The 17,070-nt window shown below is 36.1% G+C and overlaps 1 protein-coding gene across 1 annotated transcript; it reads left to right on the top strand.

The window, feature by feature from the left end:
* Positions 1-660: 660 nt before the first annotated feature.
* Positions 661-16,082, top strand: LOC113058491 (TLC domain-containing protein 2-like). The gene is made up of 4 exons (XM_026226436.1): positions 661-1,237; positions 1,554-1,636; positions 3,241-3,323; positions 13,464-16,082. Exons 1-4 carry the CDS (start codon positions 1,059-1,061, stop codon positions 13,851-13,853), a joined length of 735 nt encoding a protein of 244 aa, XP_026082221.1. The 5' UTR covers positions 661-1,058; the 3' UTR covers positions 13,854-16,082.
* The last annotated feature ends 988 nt before the right edge of the window (positions 16,083-17,070 follow it).

The following is a 17,070-nucleotide window of genomic DNA, read 5'->3' as shown; positions in this document are numbered from 1 at the left end:
TCGTTCGTGAGATTAAACTCCATTAAAACACTTTTCAGTTGAGTAATTTATCCACTGTTCCAAATGTGATTGTGAACACATATGCATCACATACGAATTCAGAAGTTCAATGTCCATCACATATTTTTTTTTGGTGGAAAATAAATTTTTAAACATTATTTACATTTTTTATTTAATTAAATATTTACTCGTTGAGTAACACGAACGAGCTGCAAACCCGATATCTTCTGCAATTATTTTCTAGATGAAGAACAATAAATAAACATAACATTTTAGCGGAACCCTACTGGTGTTAATTATTATTATTATTATTATTATTATTATTATTATTATTATTATTATTATTATTATGTTGTAAATAACAATTAAAAGTCATGTAAAATACTGGTAAGTAGAATAATTTTATTTTAGACTAATGGAATAATGAAGACGCTGGAGAAGCTCAATGGCACATCAAAAATAAAATTCTTTCTTTCTTTCTTTCTTTCTTTCTTTCTTTCTTTCTTTCTTTCTTTCTTTCTTTCTTTCTTTCTTTCTTTCTTTCTTTCTTTCTTTCTGTCTTAAAATGCAAGTTACGAAATCCCTGACTGATACTACATCTCCCATAGTTCAACTTTTACAACCGCGCCTCTCGATGAGTGGGCGGGGATTCTCTTGTTTGGTCATTGAAAAAGCGAAAAAGTTACTCAAGCGTCAGGATTTTGTAACACACACATTAGCTAATATTTATTTGTTGCCACTCGTGATTGAGCCACCATCACTGTCTCTTTAGCTTTACGTCGGACCGAGAAAACTGAGCACTGAGACAAAAAGCAGTTTTTTTTTTTGTTTAATTAACAAAGATAGAATAATCGAGCAATTTTGAAATATACAAGGACTCTACCTACGGAGACGACCCAGTCTTATATGTTTGGATTACTGAAAGGGAAAATGAAATAAATACAAACAACCGGGATGTATTTTTTGATTAAATAACAGATAAAACGCGTAACTGGTAGCTCTAGACACGCGCGACAGATTCGGGTAGTGACAACGAGACAGAAGCGCGCGCTTAAAATATGGAGTTGAATTCAGTGATTTTGACCACTGGATCCTCGGTAGGCTTTTTCAAATTAGTAAACTATGGAATCGGCAAACTTCCCATCCCCGAGACAGCGCAGAGGAACGTTTGGAAATGGAAAAACATCTCCACCTCTTTCGTACACAGCCTCCTAACTGGAGTGTGGTCTGTGCTTTGGTGAGTGTCAGAATTCCCCCACATCTGTATAGGGAATACGTTCCTGTATGCACCGTCTGTTTGATGCCTTTATCAGGTGCTTGAGAATTTTATCAGACTGTAGGATCTTCTCAGCTTCATGTTTAACGGATGTAGTTTAACAGACACATAGTAATTGATAAGATGCACGTAGACAACACACGTTTACCCCAGGGGTTCATGCAAATTGAAGATATGAACGTTTGTGGTTTGTGCTAAACACCCAGCATTTTTCACACATGTGGTGCATTTTCAATTTAAACGCCATTCCCTGATTATAAAACGTCTGCTTTTGTAGTTTTTGCATGCATCCCCAGATGGCTGAGGATTTGATAGAAACACACTCCGTTTTCTCTCACGCCTTGGTATCTGTATCAATCGGTGAGTATAAAGCTTTATTATAAAAGCGTGTTATGATGCTATTCATAAAGCGGGATGCCCATGTGTTGCCAAGCACTCCTCCCTGTCAGGTGTACACAGTCCTACTCAGTCATTTGATGTTAATGGGTTAGACTTGACAGGTGACTTTACTGATAGATTTTTATATTTTATTTTTGTGCTTTTGGCTAATTTCCATCCCCGCCTTATTACTCTTGTTGTTCCCGCAAAAAAAAAAAAAAACCTTATAAATTTCTCGTTATGTATTATTATTCCCAAATAGTGCATTCAATCTTTTTATCAACTTTTTCTTTTCAATAACAAGTTGTGTGTTTCGTTTTGAAACTGATTAATTACAGGCCTTATTGATCTGAGCTCGTGCACCTCAGAACTAACATTCACAAAATGATCAACAACTAATGCTCTTTTTCACTAAAAAAAAGATCTGAGGTGTATAAAGTCAGATCATTGAGACCTACTACCAGTCAGTTCCAAAAAGTAATAGAAAACATCATAATGTCAGATTTACTTGCAGTTTTAGGTAAAGGATCCTACTATGAATAAATAATAGAATAAATATATATATATAAAAATGCATTCCTTTAATGCAAATATATATATTTTCCTAGCATTGCAGCAATAAGACTGTGACATGAAACTTACTGCAAACATCCAGCATCATAGAAACTGACTGCATGTTGTTCCTCTTGGATTATTAGCTGTATTTGTGTATTGTGCTTTCATTTAACATTGCTCTTAAATGTTGCACAGTTGATTGCAATGTTTATTTCAACCAAAAAGTAGATAATTCCCATTCAAAATGCCAGAGATATTTTGAATACTTTGAGGAAACCCACGTGCATTTGGCAGAAATATTAACTGTAGCAGCAGAATGAATGGTTTGCTTTATGATCTGTCACATGCACGTGTGCTACCCCCAAGTCACATGTCTCTTTGTGAATGGGCCTTTACTTTAAATTGTTATACTTTTGCAATTTATAGCATTTTTTTTTACAGAAAATGTTATCTCTGCATAATATATGTCCATAAAAACTTCACTGCAAGGCTCATGGGTTTGACATGTACATCCGCCAGTCTGTAACTCAGCAACTCTTAAAATTGTGGCTTTTCAAGTTCTTGCTTAAAAGTCTGAAGTAAACTTGTTTCCAATGTGCTTCAATAGACAAAAATGAAGGACCGAATTCATGCATTCATCTTACAGGGAAAAAAAAATCTTAATGAGCATTTTATTTTTTCAGTAAAATATCTATCTATGTCAAGGCTTGTTTTAGAAAATAAAAACTGCTATCAGTGTAATGTGAGCTAAACAAATAGAATTGGGAAATGGGTGTGTATAATGAAAATGCTAATCAGTACATTTACATTAATGAGGTCTCCTATATTGAGCTTCATTTGCTGTTGATCTGCTCTAAAATGCAGTCTCCATGGAGACCCTCATATTTGGAGGTGGATATAAATAGCCCTCTGGAAATATCTTGGTTACCAACACAATTGTAGTCATGGGATCTGTTTCTTGAAAAACCTGTTGAATGATTCATGTCCATTGTTTGACAAATATAGTGTTAATATGCATTTCTGTGCTTCAGGTTACTTTATATATGACTTCTTTGATATGGTTATCAACCAGAAGATCAGTCATTCATGGGAGCTCCTTTTCCACCATGTTGTGGTGAGTAGACGCAAAGCATGGTACATACAAATTCTGATTTATTTTTAAAGAAACTCATCCGCTTCACTGTTGTATGGATAAATCAGGAAATTCGCCCTAATTTAAAGCCTGTTTTTAGGACCATTAAGATTTTCTTGACAATTAAGCACTTTTCCACAATTGACCAATTTTCCTCCAAATTCTCATTTGTATTTTTAATCATAAGCAAACGGTTCAACAAATACTACCTTCATTTCTAAGTACCTTTATAACTAAATTAATATATCATTGCTTTTTGCCTTACAGATATGAGAATTTGTATGATAATAGTGCTTAATTTTCATAAAGATAACGTCATAAAATAACGACAACAAATGATAACAATGGAAAGAAAGCCACTGACTAGTTGTGAAGGTAGATCTAATGGTAAACAGTAACTTCATTCCAGAAGAGGTTTCTGTATTACTCATCCATCTAATAAAACTACCCAGACCTGATTCGGCACCTCTTCAGTGTGCTCAAATAGCCAACCTGTCTGACCACCTTGTCTTTGCCTTGTTTGTGGTTCGATATATATTTTTGGAAAAAGGTGAGGTGATAAAGTCGACAGAGGTTCTGAGTCTCAATAGATTAGATACAGAATACAAACAAGTCTATAGCGAGGCCTTTTGAAGTCATTTGCATGAATTATCACAGCCAGTGTATCCTGCTGTGTTGCAAAGGATGAGGAAGGACTCTGTCCAAACACTTGCATTGAGTCCAGTGGGTTTTCTGAGCTTTGGTTCTTTTGGGGTTCTGTGGCGTCACCACTTGGTAAAGTAGCCAGCTTCATTCTGTGGTTCTGTTGTTGCTGTTGTTCCCTCTTTTCTTGAGATCTCATTCAGTGAAGTGGCTGAAGGGAACATGCTGTCAGATTATTAATGGTACTTTGAGAAACTGTCAGACGCCCTCATCTCCACCCTGTTTCATCCTTCCCCTCTGTTCATCATGAGCCAAACTGTAATCATAAGAGAAGCGTTGTTTTAGATGTGCTTAGTTTGAATGGAATGCAGTCTGTCAACAAAGACCTTTTTTGTTGCTGGATCAGGTTGGACTGAACGTCTGTCTTGCCACACCAAAAATGCCATTATGATGTTTTATTTTCCATGAATCAAAATGTCTACAGGTGAAATATTTGCAAAGGCAATTGGAGTCTGTTGAAAGCCTTCTTTTTAGGAATTAAAAGATCATTGGAGCTTTAGATCATGTGATCAAGATCAGTGTGGGCGTCTTGCCCCACCCTATCCAGACTATGTGTAGTTTTACCTTCAAATTTAATGAATTAGTTATACACACTGCCATTAGAAAACTTCATAAATCTGTAAGATGGTTTTGAAAGAAGGCTCATATGCTCTCCATGGTATCTTTATTTGATAAAAAATACAGCAAAAACAGTTCTGTTGTATAATATTACAATACAAAATAACTTGTGAATTGTGAAAACGGGGTTTTCAGCTGGCATTACTCCAGTCTTCAGTGTCACATGTCCTTCAGAAATCTTTTTAATTCGTTGATTTGATGCTCAAGAGACATTTACTGTTAGCATTGTAAAACAGTTGTGCTGCTTAATATATTTGTAATGTCTTTACTGTCGCTTTTGATCAATGAAGTAAGGTATCTTGCTGAATAAAAATATTTCTTTCAAAAAAAATCTTGCTGAATATACAGTTTAAAATAAAAAAACACTTGGCAAAAAATAAAATAAAAAAAGCCTTACTGATCTCAAACTTTTGAAAGGTAGAGTACATAAAATCAAGTCTGATTTGAGGTGAAGAGGAAGTCCGTGTACGGAAAAAAAGTCATTCAGTTGAAGTGGAAAAACACTTGTGTTCTCCAATGTCAGAATAGTAAGAAGTGACAACTTAAAAATGGTTTGTGGGTAGTACTGCTTGGCTGTCACTTTTGCGAATGCTGGAGTTTCCAGAGGTGGTTCTGTGGAAAACATCACACTGACCCAATAACATTTTTGGCATTTGGACAACCACAGCCCTCTTTTAAACTGGTCTCTCAGAAATGGTGCTTCAGAAAGCAAATGTCTCTCATCCCCCATTCGTTTAGAAGAATTGAGTTTGCTAATTAAAGCTTTCAAGTCTCATTCATTATTAGTGGTCATTCATACCATGCATGCAGATATGCAATCAGTGGAAAAATACAAAACAATGGAATAGTCTGATGGTTTGGCAAGTGTCTGGCAAGGGTGATTGTTTGTTCACCTATACACAGAAGCCTGAGGTGATTGTATTTGCTCACTGACAGATTTGACTCCATCGCTAAAGTGATGCAGTTGAGTGGTTCCATGCCAGGAAACTCAATTACAGCCCTCTGCATTTTCTGTTGAACCTGATAATCCAGCTCTGCTGTGTAAAACCTGTGGCTTTCCCTGACTTGTTCAAAAAGCTGTACTCTGGATAAAGTTGTCAGTAACATAAGTGGAAAACAAGTCCATTGTAGTAAGAAGTCCCTCTACACTTTTATGTAGCTTATTGGATGGTGATTCAGTTATAATTGCAACTACATAGTAGAGAAGTTTCAACAAACTAGTTTTGCTTTTCTGATGTTTTAAGACTTTTAAAGCACCAACATTACAACCAAAAGCATTCGGACAGACATCTTTGATGTCTAAAACCATAAAACGTTTGGATGTATATGGTAAACATCTAAGAATGAACCTGAAATTAATCTGATTATCTGATTCGGTTTTATTTTCTATTATTATTATTATTTTTTATTTTTTGCCCTTATGCCTTTACCTGGCAGATGTTTTACAAATGACTAATTTCATTGTCAAATATTTCTTGTAAAATCTTATTGTAACAATTGTTAAAAAAAATTATTAATCAATTGCTTGCTCATCAACATTAGTGGCTTCAGTTACAGAGCAAATGATAATGGAGAGTGCATACATTTACAGTAGGTCAGAGGTTAATAGCTAGCTCTGTTCTGTTGGAAGGGAAGTGGAGAGAATAAGAGGCAGCGGAGGAATGAAAGGGAAAGAATGTGTACGAGCGAGGGAACCACTTTTGGCTCCAGAGCCCTGTAGTGTGTTTGTAGCTGCTGGATCCCTCCTCTTCTTGCAGCATGCATTCAGCATTTTCCAGACAGAAGCAGAGGCATCTGGTCCACATTTTAATGCTCCAGGACTCTTATAGACGACATCCCGTTGAATGCAAACCCCTTTGAAATTTCCTCTATAACCTGTAGACCTAAAAGCCTCTCCGTCTCTCTCTGATGAAGACTTCCCACATCATGAGAGACCTGTATTTGTGCTTACTTCAACAAATCTTCCAGAACATCATGCTGTCTGGGCGAAAACAACTCTCTTGTAAATAAGATCTCAGTCTCCCCAGCAGCCAAAAAAATAGACATGCCATTTATATTCTGAGAACTTCCTGTTTATTTTTTTGAATGGAACTTCCTTGAAGTATGAAGTAGCTTCATCTGATTTGTTTTATTTTTCCACTGTAGATGATGAAGATTTAGGTGAATTTCACCATGATGTGAGTGATCATAGCAAAGAAAAGAATTCTGCCGACCTAGAAACACTTGGCTGTGGCAGGTTCGGAGTATACCTTACTGAGATTTAGGGCTGAAGGCACACGTTCTTGTTTGATTCAGAGCGTTTCAATACCTTGAGTCTGAGTACCTCAAAGTGGATCTGGAGCACTGCCATAGTACATGTCTGGTTGCCATGGAAACTGTGTTGTCCATGTGTGTATGCATGATGCTATGCATGGCTCTCAAATGATAAATTTGGGGTCGGCAATATTGCAAAAATATATCAAGAATATTCTTTGTCGTGATAGGTTTACTATATTGCAAGTTGTGTGAGCAGTACAAGTCAAACAAATTTTCCTATTTTAAAAACAAAGCTTTATAAGGTAGCTAAATATAAAATAAAAAGAATGGCAGACATTTAGGCCAAAGTGGACCACTCAAAACATGAATAAAATCTTTTAAGTTGTTCCTTTTCAGTCACTCATTGTCCAGTCACTGTTATGTTAAGAGTATGTTGCCCTGCCTGTGTGCCTGTTATTTGGATTACTCTCGTTAAACTTTGTGTTGGAACGTTGCTCTTCGTCTTATGTTTTCCTCGCAACATAGGTGACAGATTACCAGACCTAAAATGGACTCTGCTGTGAAGTACACAACCGAGCCTTGATTTTCTTACTTTTACGGAAAGTTTCTGTCGTCTCGTCTTTCTCCTGCCCATACGATGAAAAGACCCTAAAGTCTCAGTTCTGGATCAAGGTGAATTACTGGAGACTGGAAAAAAGCCATCATCGGGTGTCTGGAGAGTGCCCTTCACCGATCCAGGACACAGATAGACCCAGAGTCCGTTCCACCATGGAGATTTTGCGTGATTTTGTGCGGAACGAATTGTGCGGTTTTCAAAAAAAAAAATTAAGCAGTACAGCTGTTTTCAACACTGATAGTAATAAATGTTTCCAAAGCGGCATATTAGAATGATTTTCTGAAGGTTTGTGCATTAACTCCACCCACTACATGAAAACATGGCTGTTCTTAAAAGCTGAAGAATTCCATAGGATTGCCATTAATTTGACAGGAAAAAACAACAAAGAATATTGTTTAAATGTAGCGAGTCAGTTCACTCACTCTCTCTCTCTTTCTCTGTGTGTGTGTGTGTGTGTGTGTGTGTGAGAGAAAGAAAGAGACTGCGATGTGCGCCTTCACACTAATGTTTATGGTAGGCTACATTAAACACAGTTGCGCTGTGCATCCATTGAGATGAACTGAGAAAAATCACAGTTCGCTTGACGGAGAGTGAAACTCTGAGGCCCTCAGCCAGTGTGCGAGTGTTCGCGAGTGAAAATATATCTGTGCTAAACTTATAGGCCTATATAGCCTCCAACTCCACACTGGCGAGTAAAACCTGAGAATTTATTAGCCATTTTCTAATAGTAGACATCATTTAGTCGCCAGAATGTAGATTTAGTCAAATATGTGATTTACTTGCAATGAAGAGGGTTGTGTAAGTAAAAAATATTTTGCATTGCAATCATATTTCACAATATTTCTTTTTTTACTTAACTTTCGATCTAGTTTTTTTTTTTTTTTTTACCTTTTAAAAGAAAATCCCATACCATTCCCAAAAATGTAAACAGTTGTGTGTCTATTTTTTTGGGTCCTGTTATTGTTTGACCAGGGTTTTATGGGGTTTTACTGACCCAATCCTGCCTTCCTCAGGGTCATGTCATGTCAGGGTGAGGTTGTGGACTTTGTCCTGACTATGACTGAGTAAACATCTCAACAAAGCTCATCATTATCATTTACAAGAGGGATGGGTATAAGAATGTCAGTATCTCCTACACTTTATAGTCTTTATTTCCATTCCAATTATCCATTTGCATTTACAGTATCTATTTTTAGAACTTAATTAAATAAATTTATTGACCCATTTTCATCCGGCCACAAAAGATTAGTGCTTTTACTTGGCGTCTTAGATTGTGGAGATTAAATAGACCTATTTCCAGTAAGTAGTGTAGAAGTGTTGCTAATTTTTTTGTCAGTTTGTCGGGGAGGAAAAACAAAAACAAAATTCAGATGCAGCTGAATCAGAGTTCATCTGAAAAGATTGTTTCAATTAATGCTCTCATAGTTACAGGACCAAGCAGAATTGTCAAACTAGTCTAACGACAACCTTTTTTTGGGAAACTTAATGGGTAAATAAAAAGGAAATTATAATCGTTGTAATATTCATGATGTTGCTTAATCGATGAAAAATTCATTGCGAAAATACTGTGAATGTTCAAGACTGTCCCAGCTCAACCCTCATCTCACCCATCTTAAAAATCATCAATGATTCATGATAATGCTGGACTCATAAACACACACTCACATATTCATCCATCTTTTATCTGTTAAACTGTGCCACACCCGTTGAGTTCACGTCTCTCAACCTTTATTTCATATGACTATATTTCCACATACCCACTCCACCTTCAGCTTCATGTCCCAGCCCAGTTTCACTCTCTCACACACCCTCTGGCCCCTCCTCGCTCTCAGATGCCTTTACATGGGTGGCTCTGCTTTCTGTGTTTGTGTCTGTTCTTACACTGGGATTGGAATCTGGAGGATCTGCCTTACAGACCCGCTGCACTGTATTTGTTTATATAAAAAAATAAACACTTAAATACACAATTCTACGTTTTCTCACCATTTATATGATCACTTTGTGTGAGGAACAAACAAATTTGAGTTCGGTTAGTCATTATTTTGGAAATTATTAGGTTTAGGTTAATATTATAAATGTGTTTACTATTACTTTCAATCAGTTTAATGCATTCTTGCTGAATTAAATTCTTTCAACACAGTCTTTTATAAGTAATGTAAATTGTGCACAATTTGGATGGTACACTTTATGGTGTTTTTATTCTTAAATCATCGTAAAAATGAGAAAAAAAATTGTGTGTGTTCATGTTTATCTTCAACAAAGCATGCGTCCTCTCTGTTAGTGCACTTGTCCGTTCTTCTTTCATCACCTCATTTGGTCTGAAGCCATTGGCATCTGCTCTCTATTTCTCACTGAGCTTCAGTATTTCTCACATGCTGATCAAATAGGCCTGCTGGAAAACCGTTCTGAATGAGTTTCACCTGTAACCAGGTTAACTGGTTTGAGACTGGTACTGCTGTTTCACCCCCCCCCCCCCCCATTCAGTTCCTCAGGAGGAGCCTTTTTGGCCCCATGCCAAATACCATTTGTATGTCTCCCATGTTGTTTTTTTTTTTTGTGTGATTGTTGTTATTATTGCATCAGGAGGACTTTTTATGCATAATAGTGTTGAAAAAATTCAGATGTGAACAGCATGTGCTTTTTTTATTGCTCCTACGTTTTGGATTGCCAACTTTATTGGGCTTTGTGTGTGTGAGTGAATAAGATTATTTCGCGTGACTGCAGATGGATTACGAGAATAATCTGGCTAATTCATATTCACGTTGATTGTTCTGTTGGTGTCTGCAGCAGTACGTTGAAGTGGATTGTTTTTTCTTTGTATAGATTTGAAAGCAGCTTTATAAGATGTTTAGTCTGATTTCAAATGTAAAAGTATCTTGTGCTACTTTTGTGATCATTTTCTTATCATATTCATTTAAGCGTCTTGTAAAGGTACAAAGCCATTATATGCACTACTGTTATAATATCACTTATTAAAGGCTGCTTTAAAGAATATAAATTTTAAATGGACAGCATTTATTTAAAGGTGCTGTAGGGAACTTTTGTAAAAAAAAATATTTTTTACATATTTATTAAACCTGTCATTATGTCCTGACAGTAGAATATGAGACCGATAATCTGTGAAAAAAATCAAGCTCCTCTGGCTCCTCCCAGTGGTCATATTGCCATTTGCAGTTACGGACCACTCCCGGTAAAAAACAACCAATCAGAGCTGCGGTCCGTAACTTTGTTTGTGTTCAAAATGTAGAAAAATGTATATAATAAGCGAGTACACCATGAATCCATTTTCCAAACTGTGTTTTTGGCTTGTCCTGAATCACTAGGGTGCACCTATAATAAGTGTTTATATTCGGACTATTTTAGATTGCTTCGGGGATACCGTGGCGGAGTAACCCAGTACCTTTGTGATTCTTCAAAGACATAAACAGAGCGAAGTAGTTCCGGCTACGATGTTCTTCCGCAAGACGCAAGCAGTTCTGTTTATTAACCGCTAGAGCGTCAAAAGTTACCCACTGCAGCTTTCAACTTTTGTAGCATTATAAATCTTTAATGTCAATTTAAAACCTCCTTACTGGATAGAAGTGTACTATACATTTACAATAAAATATGCATTTAATCAGTATGTGTGTTCCCTGAGAATGGACCCTAACTGTGCCGTTGCGAGCGCTATGTTCAACCAGGAGCTGCAGGGACACAACTGTTCACTTAAAGCATCATGTTATGTGATGTATATGACATGAAGACTTTGCTCTTTTTCTGTCAATGATTATTTTCTTTTCAAGGCCGAGAAGGAAGTTGAAGAGCATTTTATCTCTTTATTACAGTTGCCATTCAAATATTACAAATGGTACAATATTGTGCGTTTGATTCTGATGTCTTTGACTTGTGTAGCACCTGTTGACCTCATTTAGTGTAGATGACCGGTCTTGTTTGCATTTCACTTTCATTTAGTAAAATGAAATCTATTCATCCACTTATTCTCATCAGGCTTTGATCACTTCCTTACGGTGTTCTTGTCCCCTTAAGGAGAGATAGGGTCTCCTAAAGATAACGGGTTTGTTTGTGATGTTCAAAGCTTTATACAGTTGTGTAAGTGGAGATGTTGACCTCACCAAGGCAAAGACAAAGTGTTAGCCAAAGGTCAACATCCTCTCAGTCATGAGACAGAGGACACAAATCTTATGTGGTAATCATGCGTCTTTATATGATTTACAGACATAAATCCTGTTCACCGAGCTAACAGTCCTGCTAAACCAACAGTTTTCATTTGTAACCATTCCTAGTCTGTGATCTGACTGCAGACCACTTTTAGACACTGTAAAGCAAACTCTGATGTGTTTACGGTCCACATAGCTGAATGGATGGTCAGCTTCTGTCATGCTTTGCTTTATGAATGGCGCATACATGCCACACATTGCTATAAAGAGATGTTTGGATTTTAAGCTATTAAAAGCCATTATACATTACTTGCCTACTGAGAGAGCCACTGGCGTTCCTGCTGTGACATTCCTCACCACAAGGACCAGCCGGCTGTCATGTGAACAGGGTTGCATTGCAGACAGTGAATCATGTCCTGTTACCAAAGGAGTTAATGGTTCTGCCATTGTACATGTACACTTTGATAATGATGTACATTGTACACTTTAATAAAACTGTATAAATTACAGTAGTTAGTAGTTAATAGCTCTTACTGTAAGTTTCTCATGGTTGGTAAATGCTTTTGATTTTTATTTATCTTTGACTGCCTTTTGGTTAGGGATTCATGAGAATGAGATACCAAGAGGAAAATGTCTTAATGAATTTGAAATCTAAATGCTCAATATTAGTTTTGCATTAATAAGTGTAAGTAGGAGCTTTTGATTACTTAATAGTTCAGATTAATCTATGCACATTTTTCACAATGTTTTTGAAATGTTTGGCATAGACTGCCACCTAGTGGAAGAGTAGAAAAACGTTTTACATTTTTCTTTTGGATGAAAATTGATAAATAAATAAAAATCAAAACTTTTCATAAGTTACTTTTTTACCAATGTAAATATTTTTATATTTTTAATTTATCTTTTTCAAATATGTCACATAGTCAGTCACAATGTTTACATACTTATGTGCTTTTAAATCAACTTTTTTCTTTTTTTTCTGGTAGTTCTCCGAGCTTGTTGGTTTGGTTTAGGACTCTTTATAAGAATTATTATTAATGCTTATAGAGACAATTCAAGGGAAAAATACTTCCAGAATCAAGGTCGCAATCGCGATTGCTCTGTTGGTAGTAATCTTGACCAAAGCCGTGACTAGGGTTTGTGTGAACTGTAGATCTCCATCTGGATTCGTGTCATTCATGGTGATGGCTTTGGTTGTTGTCATGTTGCGATTAGGATTAATCAACGGAGTCTTTGTATTCCTGTCCTCAGCCTGTAGTCAGATGATCCAGAACACAAGCTCATTTGTTTTCTTTTTGCCTCCCAGCAGATCAGTGTTGAGAAGACGAAAGAGTCGCTGCCGGAATTAAGCACATTAGTCTGTGTATGATTTAATTGGCCCATTTAAACCTAACGACTTCCTACAGATGAATGAACATGTCAAACAACATCTTTAAAAATGCTTTTAAAAAATCATGTTACGATGAATAATTGTTTCTGAAGGTAATGTTTGTAATAAGTTGGATACATAATGTAATATATGTAGTGAACTTAAAATTCATGGGCAGCTGTGGAAATGCAACCAAAAATTCTGGAAACAAATGGAATATAAAAAAAAAAAAAAAAAAGTTTTAAATGAAAAAATATCAAATGTTTAAAATGTTCTAAACATAATCATATTTAGATTTTGAATGTTACATTTTTTTTTTGGAATGGACTAATTGAACATTTTTTCCATGACAAATGTTTAGTGCATTGCTGTTAATAAAGCATCTTAATTTCTTTTGTTTGCAGGTGATCACCTGTTTCGGGATCTCGGTGTTGACCTATAGGTATGTGGGTTTTGCAGTGGTGGCTCTGCTGGTGGAGATCAATTCGATCTTTCTGCACCTGAGGCAAGTGCTCCGCATGGCCAGCTTGGCCAAAAGTACATTTTACCGAGTCAACAGCATGATAAACCTGGGCACCTACGTAGTGTTTCGTATCAACACCCTGGCCTGGATGACCCGCTGGCTGGTGCTGAATCGTGACCTCATCCCCTTGGTCAGCTACACCATCGGCAGCGTGGGTCTGGCCATCATGACTGCCATGAACATTGTGCTGTTTTACCGTCTGATGAGAAGTGACTTCATGAAGTCTAGCCGTGAGAAGGAGGTGAGCAAAGAGAAGGAAAAAGAAATGTAGGAAGCTGACTCCTCTCGCTCTAGTCTCAGCTCCAACCAAATCTGCTCTCATCGTCACCATTCCCACACTTTGGGAAAATGTCCTTTCCAACCCACTGACTTCATTTCTGCAACACCTGATTGTCAACTAGACCGAAGTTCTAGTCAACTTTACTTAATCTCACGTAGACCTCAAGCTGTGTTAAGATTTTTATGATGGCTGTGGTCAGGTTTACAGATGTCTAAAATAATGGATGACATATGTTTATACATGCAACTTGATGCTTAAATACACATGCATGATATATCCAGTGACTCAATACTTATGTTATAATGTAATAAGTTCAAATGAACTTGATCTGCTTCTTTTAATCTAATCATATGCTTATGCTGAGATTGAGAGCTTGGTTTATTTATTAAAAGCTAAGCTAAAGCTGTTTTCTAGCCTCTTAACACCTACAGCTGCTACCTCATGAGCTTGTAGCAGTATCATCCTAATTCTGTACGGTTTATAAATGGACAGTTCATGCAAAGGAAAAAGCTCTTCTGTGGAACACAACTGGAGACATTTTGTTCTTGCTGCTCTATTTCATACAAATTAACGAAAGTGTATTACGACACGGGCTGTCAAGTTCTAACATCATCATAAAAGTCATGTTACAGTTGCCCAATTTATATAGATGAAGTCTTTTGAAGCCGTATCATAGATTTGATGACTGGTATTTAATTTTTGGGTGAACTGATGGAATTCCATTACAGCTTGTTTTTAGTTTAAATTCTCTGTACTGACTAGAAATATCTAATGAAGTGACCATGAACAGGAAGTACTGTATTCTACAAGGTTGGGGTATGATTTGCTAAACATGACTGTAGTTTTACCTTGTGGATGAATGCCACTATTCTCAGTTGATCTGTTACCCTTTAAGTGGAGAATCAGTATCTTGATGCTGGAGTCTTGACAACAGCTATCAGGATTGAAACACTCATGCTCGTTACATGTCATTATTACTGAACAATACATGTGAGGTTTGAGATCTGACAGGATCGTCGTTGCACAAATCATGCCTATAGGTGGCACTACACACGTACACAACAGTGACCTCATGTTCGATTATGCTATTATTTAATAAAAGAGGCGATGATTATAGCAGAACTAATTTTGATTTAAATACGATGAACCTTTTTTTTTTTTTTAATAAAAGTTTGTAATTTGTTTATTTTTGTTTAATTTTGAATTTTTGTAATTTATTTGTACTACTTCGTGTCATTGATTGTAATGGTTGGAAGCAAATTGCAAAAAAAAAAGGTAGCTTTTAAGAACTAAATGAATGATGGAAAAAAATATGTTGTGATTTCGTTGGTGGCAAAGAAAGGTCCTGGTCAGGTGTACTAAAGTCAATGCATTTATTTGTTTAGCTGCTTTATGTACTCCGTGCCATTGAGATTGTAGACTGAATTCTAATTCTAATTTGATTGGGCATTAGTGGCTTGTCTGTCTGGCGGGAAAGTTTACACTCTGAAACCACATGTAGCATCACCGACTTGTGCCACAAAACTATTTTTTATTCATGATGTTTAATTGCATTTTAATCTGGTGTACTCCTGCCTTATTTTTAAAGTTTGAAGGAGGGATAAATAACTAAGGGGAAAAAAAGCTACTCACATTGAAATTAAAATAACTTTTAGCAAGCAAGTGAAAAATAGAAAAATAAATGTGCACTGAAATGGCAAAACTTTTGAGGTGTGTTGGCAGCTTCATATTGAGACTGTGCTTGTATATTTGCTTCCTTAGTGAGGTAACTGGTATCTCAGTGTATATGGGGTATACATTTTTGTTTTTGAGAGAAAACCAATGTGACTTTTTAAAGATGCGGTTGTTCTTCACTTGAGAGTGCAATTCTGTACTATGTTTGGTGAAAGATAAGCAAGTGTTGGATTGTGGATCTGATTTTTGTTTTTGAGCATAGTGTTGCAGTGTTTTCCAAAGCCAAAATAAAAAAATCACAGCTGGAAAAAGATATGTGCCAACATCAAGGAGAGCAAAATTAAAGGAAAATGGTATTTTCCATTCGCTCACTTTATTTTTTTTTTTACCCTTGCTGTTTTAACTACCCTAATCATTTTAAGTTTTAAACAGTTGTATCTAAAATGTCTATAGCATTTTTATTTTTGTTTGGATTAATTGTTTTGTAATTAATATCAAAGTAATTTGTATATGACCTTTATATTGTGAAATAAAATGTTATTAACATTATTTGAGGTTATTGTTTTGAGAAGTTGGGAAAATACTTTATATTGAATAACAGAATTTGATAATACTTTATGATTTATATAACATTAAACAACTTAGCTACACTTTTGTTTTTTACGGTTTATTCTTATTTTTTCAGATCGCATAATATGCTTTAGACAATAATTGGGGTACAATTTAGTCTATATTTAGGTTTGCTCTAAAGCAGTGTTTCCTGACCATTGTGCCCTGACAGGTTTTCAGGTGTGCCTTTGAAAATTATAAAAATGTCTATCTCTATTATATTTCATTATTATTATTATTATTTTAAATTAATGCTATTGGTCATCTTTAAGTCTGTTTGTTATTTTTACAAAAAGGGCCGTTCAAAGGACAACCAAAACAAATTTTGCCATCACTCACTGGTCAAACACCTCGTTACTCCACCTGAGCTTGATTTTCATAAAATGTTAATATTATAAAGGCACATTTAGTGTCTGATTATACACAAACCCAATACCAACTCTTGATGCGGTGTTTATTATTTTTATGTTCGTTTTTCTAAGTGTTTTTACATTTCCTGAAAATGGTAGTGCTTTTCGGCCGGTTTACGTTTCTGTCCAACAATGATAATATGTAAATATTTTATTTTGTCATCACCAATAACATTAAGCTACCTATGACTTTGTGTTCCTAGCTACACTCTCAGAAATAAAGGAACAAAAGTTGTCACTGGGGCAGTACCTGACTTAAAGGGATACTCCACCCAAAAATGACAATTTTGTCATTAATCTCTTACCTCCATGACGTTCCAAAACCATAAAAGCTTTGTTGGTCTTCAGAGCACAATTTAATATATTTTGTATGAAAACCGGGAGGCTTACAAAAGTAAAAAAAAAAAGTAAAATACACTGTCATGGTCCAGAAAATCCCATCAGGACTGCATAGGGCCCTGGACCTTGTGCAACGCCCCTGATTATGACTCCTTTCACATGTAGTGGATTTAACT

This window comes from Carassius auratus, chromosome 40, assembly GCF_003368295.1.
Source record: "Carassius auratus strain Wakin chromosome 40, ASM336829v1, whole genome shotgun sequence".
NCBI classification, from domain to species: domain Eukaryota; kingdom Metazoa; phylum Chordata; class Actinopteri; order Cypriniformes; family Cyprinidae; genus Carassius; species Carassius auratus.
The sequence above is the reverse complement of the archived record's forward strand: the minus strand, read 5'-3'. Positions and strand labels throughout refer to the sequence as shown.

Excerpts from the sequence above, each read along its gene's own strand:
- LOC113058491 (XM_026226436.1), top strand. The coding sequence starts at position 1,059 with ATGGAGTTGAATTCAGTGATTTTGACCACTGGATCCTCGGTAGGCTTT. Across the intron at positions 1,238-1,553 it reads GGAGTGTGGTCTGTGCTTTG|TTTTTGCATGCATCCCCAGA; the intron begins GTGAGTGTCAGA and ends CTGCTTTTGTAG. Across the intron at positions 1,637-3,240 it reads CTTGGTATCTGTATCAATCG|GTTACTTTATATATGACTTC; the intron begins GTGAGTATAAAG and ends TCTGTGCTTCAG.